This window comes from Apteryx rowi, unplaced genomic scaffold (assembly GCF_003343035.1).
Source record: "Apteryx rowi isolate R43461 unplaced genomic scaffold, aptRow1 scaffold_1047, whole genome shotgun sequence".
NCBI lineage: Eukaryota > Metazoa > Chordata > Aves > Apterygiformes > Apterygidae > Apteryx > Apteryx rowi.
Window position 1 is genome coordinate 129462 of NW_020447250.1, and position 6967 is coordinate 136428.

General features: G+C 64.1%; 3 protein-coding genes across 3 annotated transcripts in view; 1 reads left to right on the top strand and 2 right to left on the bottom strand.

Annotated features, from left to right (window-relative positions):
• LOC112967213 (zinc finger protein 11-like) overlaps positions 1-6967 on the top strand; it is a 108366-nt gene that overhangs the window by 80720 nt on the left and 20679 nt on the right. The window lies entirely within an intron of this gene.
• LOC112967127 (zinc finger protein 501-like) overlaps positions 1-6967 on the bottom strand; it is a 109327-nt gene that overhangs the window by 72818 nt on the left and 29542 nt on the right. The window lies entirely within an intron of this gene.
• The window catches only part of SH3BP5L (SH3 binding domain protein 5 like), a 4055-nt gene continuing 2476 nt past the window's right edge, over positions 5389-6967 (bottom strand). Inside the window, exon 6 of the mRNA XM_026068180.1 lies at positions 5389-6804. Within this exon, the coding sequence (XP_025923965.1) occupies positions 6364-6804 (441 nt within the window). The 3' untranslated portion in view covers positions 5389-6363. The remainder of the gene's footprint in view (positions 6805-6967) is intronic.

A 6967-nucleotide genomic window follows, 5' to 3' on the forward strand; every position in this document is an offset into this window, starting at 1 on the left:
CCCGCCCCGATCCGGCTCTCTCCCTGCTTCCCGCGCTCCGGGCGGCCGCTGCAATGCCGACGGCTCGCGGCAGCTGCCGCCTCCAGCAGGGCCCTTCGTCTCCGACCCGTCCCCTCCTCTTCCTCCCCCCCCAGCCCCAGCTCGCATCCCCAGCCCGGCTCGCCGGCTCCGGCGCTGCATCCCGCCCCAGGACACCGCCACGGGGAAGCTTGCAGCAGCATGGCTTCATCCAGACCAGCCCATTTACTGTTCCCAGCCCGGCACCGCCGGAGCACCTGGAGCACCCGGAGAGCAGGCGGAGCACCCAGAGAGCCACTGCTGCTGGAGCACCCGGAAAGCTGCTGGAGCACCCAGAGAACTGATACCACTGGAGCAGCTGGAGAACCACTGGGGCACCCAGAGAGCTGATGCTGCTGGAGCACCCAGAAAGCTGCTGGAGCACCTGGAGAACTGATACCACCGGAGCACCTGGAGAGCCACTGGGGCACCCAGAGAGCTGATGCTGCTGGAGCACCCGGAAAGCTGCTGGAGCACCTGGAGAACTGATACCACTGGAGCACCTGGAGCACCTGGAGAGCTGCCGGAGCATGGGGCACCTGGAGAGCCGATGCTGCTGGAGAACCCGGAGAGCAGCCAGAGCACCCAGAGAGCTGATGCTGCCGGAGCACCCGGAGAACTGACACCACCAGAGCACCTGGAGCACCCGGAGAGCAGCCAGAGCATCTGGAGAGCAGCCGGAGCACCAGGAGAACTGACACCACCAGAGCAGCCGGAGCACCCGGAGAGCCACCGGAGCACCCGGAGAGCAGCCGGCAGCGGGGTCGCACGGAGCCCGGGCGCAGCGGCTCCCCGCAAACGCGGCTCCCTCCCGTTTGGCTTTTCTACCCGAGCTCGTCTTGTTCTAAGTTATTATCCCGAAACGGGAGCTGGTCGGGGACGGGGGGTTTTTTTTTTCCCTCTTTTCTTTTCTTTTGGAAAGAAAAAAAAGCCGCTGGCAAAACCACGCGATTCGGTGAAGTGATTCTGCGTGCGCTTAGCGGAGGCTTTGGGGTGGTTTGTTTGTTTTTCACAGACTTGGCAAAAACTCGTGAGTTTGCAGTGGGGATTTTTTTCTTTAATGATCTTTTTTTTTCCCCCCCCTTCATTTTTTCTGTTCTCTTTCGCTCTGTCTCTTCTCCCGCTTTCGGCTCGAGGCATCGGGTGCTGCGCCGGGCGGCTCCCGCCGCGTTCCCGGCCCCTCGCTCCGGAGCCGAAGCACGCGCGTTCGATCCTTGGGCTCCGGATCGCAGACCCGGCGGCTCGGAGGAGCAGCGAGGGAGCTAGGTCTTTCCTGGGGAAAAATAAACGAAGAAAAAAAAACGGAAAAAAAAAAACAACAAAAAAAACACAAAAAAAGTGAGAAACAGAAAGGGTTAAATGCAAAGTGTGAGAACACAAAAGCATTGGGAGAAACGCAAAAGAAGAAGATTAAGGTTTGACGACCACTTTTTTTTTTTTTTCCCTAAAGAAGCTAAAACACAAGAAAGCGAGACTTTTTTTTTTTAAAAACTAAGTAGGGAACTTGAAACATGTAGAATCGGGAAGGGTTTAAAGCAAAAGCGAGCTATGAAAAAGGTGCCGAAACGTTAAAGTAAGGACTCGCTGGGCTTAAAAAAAAAAGGGAGAAACGAGGAGTTTAAGACGTCGGTGAGAGGAACGGCCGGTGCTGCAGGTACGAAGCGAAGGGAAAAAAAGAGATTATGGAAAAAAAGGAAGGAGATGAAAAATAAGGCAAGAAAAAGAAAGCAAAGGAAAGAYGTATGAAACGGAAACGGATTCACGATAAACCGGAGAAAGGGATGAAAAATAATAAGCGGAATAAAGTGGCAGAGCCTGTTCGAGGGCACAGTCAAACCCCCAACAGGCAGAGCCASGAGCCGGCGCCCGGACGAGGCGGGAAGGACGTCGGGGAAAACGGGAAAAGCCGGCGCCCGGGAAGCGCCGCTCGGAACGCGGGAGCCGCCGGACGCCCGGATTCGCACCGCCGCAGCCCGCGGGGGCCCCTTCACCCCCCCGTGCCAGCCGGTTCCCCCCGCCGCATCCGTGGGGAATCGCTCCCGGGACGACTGGATGTAAAAAAAAAAGAAACAAAAAAATTAATTAAAGGCCTTGCCGGAGTGTAAGGAATTGGCTTTGGAAAGTCACTCRAGGGCTGGAAAACTTGGTGATGCGGTTGCTGGAGGAGAGCGGAGCCCGCCGAGGATGCACGGATCGCACTGCGGATTGCACCGGGGATCACACTGCGGATTGCACTGCAGATCGCACTGTGGATTGCACCGCGGATCACACCACGGATCGCACCGCGGATCGCACCAGGGATTGCACCGTGGATCGCACTTCGGATCACACCATGGATTGCACCGTGGATCGCGCCGCCGATTGCACGGCGGATTACACCACGGCTCAGGCTGCGGATCGCATTGCGGATCTCGCTATGAATCGCGCCGCGGATTGCGCCACGGATCACACTGTGGATCGTGCCGCGGATCGCGCCGCAGATTGCACCGTGGATCGCACCGCCGAGAGGGATTTCTCCCGCTCCGCGCGGCGCCGGGAAGAGGGTGCAAAGCCGGGCGCCGTCCCCGCGTCCCCCGGATCCGCGCGAGTGACGCTAAACGCGCGACGCGGGCAGCAAAGCCGCCGCGTCACCGGGGCCGTTCCCCTCCTTCCGCGGTGGGAAATCCCGGCGCGCGTCCCGGCTTTGCCTTGCCGGCAGCGGCTGCACCGGCTCCGTGTACGCGCGGCCGAGGGAAGAACCCGCTTCCGAACCGTGACGGCGCCCGCGGCCGCTCGCCGATGGGGAGCCTTAAAAAAAAACCATCCCAAATCGTTCGCGTTCCTGCCTGGATTTTGGCCAGGCCAAAGCGGGGAATGGCTTTTTCTGGACGTCGGAACRCTCTCCCACCTTCGGATCGTCCCGGGACCGGCGCGTTAGCCCGATCGCCGCCGCCGCYACTGCCGCGTTCCAGCTGACTGAGCGATTTGGGCCAAATTAGCCCCAAACCGAGGGCGGGAGCGGGGGGGCCGGGAGCAGGCAGCTCCGAGGCCGCCGGCGTCCCACGGATCAGACGCTTGCCCCGGAAAAATCCAGGCGGGACGTCGTAAGGGCAGGGGAAGGGGGAGGAAGAGGAGGGCCGGGCACGGATGAAGGTGGCAGCAGGGGGGAGATGCCGGCCGGCTGCTCCGCGTGGGACCAAGGATGCGGATGGCGCTGGCACGGCTCCGTGCCGGAGCCCGGCACCCTCCGGAAGCGCAGCCGGGCTGCGGAGCCCAGTGCGAGCGAGAGACGCACAAGGCGTCGCATCCTGCCCCGTGAAAAGCGGCGGGTCGGAGTGGCGCCATTTGGGCAGCGGCTACCGAATTTAACGGAGATTCCTGTATTTTCCGGTCCGCGGGCGTCTCCCGGCTCGGCGGTGCCCTTGCGCTTCCCTGCTGCCGGCATCCTTTATTTTGGATTCTCTTTCTTTCGATGAGTAGTAATAAATTAGAAGTCTAGTTACCCCGACGGCGCCGCGTCCGCGCTCCTTCCCCGGGAAAAAAAACGGGCTTTTAGCGGCGTGGGAAGAGGAGGTTTCTGTATTTTTATGGTTTTTTCCCTTTTTTCCTTTTCCTACCCGCGAGGCTTTGCACCGTGCCGGGATGGACCGTGCCAGGCCCTGCGAGGTCCCGCTGGTTCCAGGGTCTCCAGCGGGATGATTTTACCCTCCCAATCGGTAAAGCTACGTTAGTGGGGGGGGGGAAAAAGTCAAAAACCTTAAAAAAAAAACCCAAAACAGCCCAGTTTGGACCGTTGATGCCCCAAAACGCCCTCCGGGGTGGCTCTGCCCCACGTCCGCAGGGTCCCAGCCCCTTCCCAGCGTTTCCACCCGGGAAGAAGGTGCCGGAAGCGCCGGGGGACGACGGCTTTATTTCTGGATCAAAACCAAACTTACGTGGTCTTAACCGCGTCGCTGCTCGGAGCAGCGGCAACTCCCAAATTTTTGCAGGAAAAGGGCTCGTTTGCAGCCGGATGGACTCCGGGGAGCGGGAAGGGGCTCGTTCCGGCGGCACGGCGGGAAAAACCGGCTTCAAACAGGCCCGTTGCCACCACGCCGGGGGGGGGGGGGAAGCGGCACGCAGCCGAAACCGGAGCCGCCGGCGACGTGAAAGCATTTCAGGAATGCCGGAGCGTTTTCCACGAGGGCTCTCGGCCTCCCGGCCCCTCTTTTGCAGCTGATCCCTTGCAAACCCATCCGGGGGCTGGATGCTGCTGGATTTCGGGTTTACCCCAACTTTGGGGGGATTTCCCTTGGGAAATTTGCCCTTCCCTCTTCCCCCTTAAATAAAAACGCCGCCGGATGAGCCCCCTAAATTCCCTTTTCTCAGTAACTCGGACCTGTCCCCAGCATGCCGGCTGCTGGCGGCGGTTCCCGGTTCCCACGATATTCACCCCGAGTCCGGGATCCACGAAGACTCCGGCTCCCGTGCTCCAGCCCACACCCTCGGCTGCCAGGGATAACCCGGATCCTGCGCAATATCCATTCGAATTTGAGCCCGGGAACAGAGCGGCGGCTCGGGGCCACGTGGTTGCAAAAATCCAGCCTTTTCCCAGGTTGGCAATTCCCGGGGGAAGGGCCAGTGCCGCGGGAAGCCGAGCGGAGCCGCCGCCTCCGGAGCCGGGAGCACCGGGGCCCTTCGCCTCGCTCCCGGTGCCAAACCCGCGAGCACAGAGCCGCCACGGGGCTTTTACGACCCTTAAATCCCCGCTGCCGCTGCACCCGCCGCCCTTTTCCAATCCGCTTCCCAGGCCGCCAGCACCGGGATTGCTCCGGCTGAACCCCGCCGCCCCTCCGCTGGCTCCCGCCTGCGTTTCCCCCCCTCGCCGCCTCCTCCGAGGCTGGGCAGAGCCGAGGATCCCTCGCGCACGGACCGGGATGCTCGTGCAAAGCCCCCCCCCCCCGGCACCGGCGCGCTCCCCCCGCAACGCCCCCGTTTTCCTCCCGTTTCTCCCCGGGATCGGCTTAGGAAGCACCGAGCGGGACCCGAGGATCGCGAGCAGCTCCCCCGGGCACGGAGCGGGGATGCGGTGCCGGAGGTGCGGCAAAAGGGTAAAAAAACCCGTGTGCGGACAGAGCGGAAAACACACCGACGGCCTCCGGCTCCGCGTCATCCCTGCCATCCGCAATCGCGGAAGCCCAAATCCAGGGCACTGGCTCTCATCCCTCTCCGCTTCCCCCAGGACAAGCGGGTTTTCCCCCGGGTTTGCCGCAGGGAGCCGGCGTTGCCAGGATGCCCATGCCAGGGTGGAGGGAAACGGCGCGGTTTCGGGAAGAGAGGCGGAAGCAGGCAGCGCTCCATGGGAAGACGGAGAAGGGGAAAGAAAAACCAACTTTACTCTCGCTAAAAGGCGCAGGGAGCCGCCGGCTCCGGGGCTGCCTCGAACCGCGCGGTTCTCATCGCAGCCGCAGCGCGGCCGAAGCCCGCGGCGCCGGCGTCGGCACGGCACGGACACATTCCCGGCCCCGCCGCCGCCTCCCGCTCCGGCCCGCTAGTGCAAATGAGCTTCCCCGCGATTCATCCGTCACCGGGAAAGCAGGGAAAAGGGAGGGGAGGGGGGAAAAGAGGATGGAAAATAAACCAAACGTAACCTCCAAAGTTCAAGGGGAAAAGGAGGAGGGTGAAGGCGGTTCTGACGCTCTTCCCTCCCCTTCCCAAAACGCCGGCAGCGCCGACCGCCCTCCCTGGCCGAGACCTGGGGGCGTAAGCACCGGAATTGCAGGGCAGGGGGAGTGGAGAAGCCCGTGACCCCCCCCCCCCAAAAATCGCACCCCCGTCCTTCGCGGCGTGCCGGACGGCCCTGCAAAGGGGGTGGGGGGGAGGCCTGGCCCCAGGCACCTTATCCCCAATTCGGGCAGAGGGGCGCGGGGCCCTCGCGGAAAGGGGGAGGACGCCGCCGGCTCCGGAGCGCGGCTTTGCCGGCGACTCGCTTCCGCTTCTTCCGCCTGAAGCCACCGCGGAGGAAGGAGGGGGAGCCACCGTCGCAGCTCCACGGGAGCCGGGATCCGGGGAAGCCGGCGGTTGCGAGAGCGACTCCCCTACGGAGCACCCGGCTCCGGCGAGCCGCTGAATCCGGAGGGGCGAAGCAGCGAACCCTGCCGATTCCGGCCCCTCCGGGGCTTCACCTCCGCGAAGAGGCGGCCGGAGACGCGCCGCGCGGAGCCGCCATCCTCTCTCCTCTCCCCGAGCTTCGCTCCCGGATGCCGCAGTGCCGCCGTTCCCGCCGTCCGGGCTCCCTGAGGGAAGGGACGGGAGCGAGAGAGAGGCGCGGAGGAGAGCGGAGCGGGCCTAGAGGCTGACGCTGCGGTGGTGCTTGAAGTGGCCCTGGGCGCCGCGGCGCTGCTCCCGCTCCTCCATCTCGTCGCTGTTGAGGCTGGTGGCGTCCGAGAGCCCCAGCAAATGCTCCACCGAGTCGAACTTCTGCAGGTCGGAGGCGATGGTCTGCAGGCTGAGCACCGAGAGCGTGTCGGCCGGCGGGCACTCGGCTCCCAGGCGGCCGCCGCCACCGCCGCTTCCTCCCGCCGCCGGTGCCTCCACGCCGCCGCCGCCGCCGCCATACTGGGGGGCGGCCTCGGCCCCCACCGGCGAGGCCCGGCGCACGATGAGGCGCTGCAGGCGCCGCGCGTGGATCTGCTCGCTGATCTGCTCCAGGTTGCGCAGCGCCACCGAGTAGCGCGTCTTGGCCTGCGACACCCGCCGCTCCAGCGCCGTCACCTTGCCCTTGTGCTCCTGCGGAGGGAGGAGAGGCGGCGGGGGGGGGGGAGAGACGCGGCCTCCGCCATCCCGGCCTCCCCATGCTCCTTCCCGAACGGGAGAGGGGCCGTGTCCCACCCCCAGCCGTCTCCTTTGCTCTCCCCACGCTCCTTCCCGAACGGGAGAGGGGCCGCGTCCC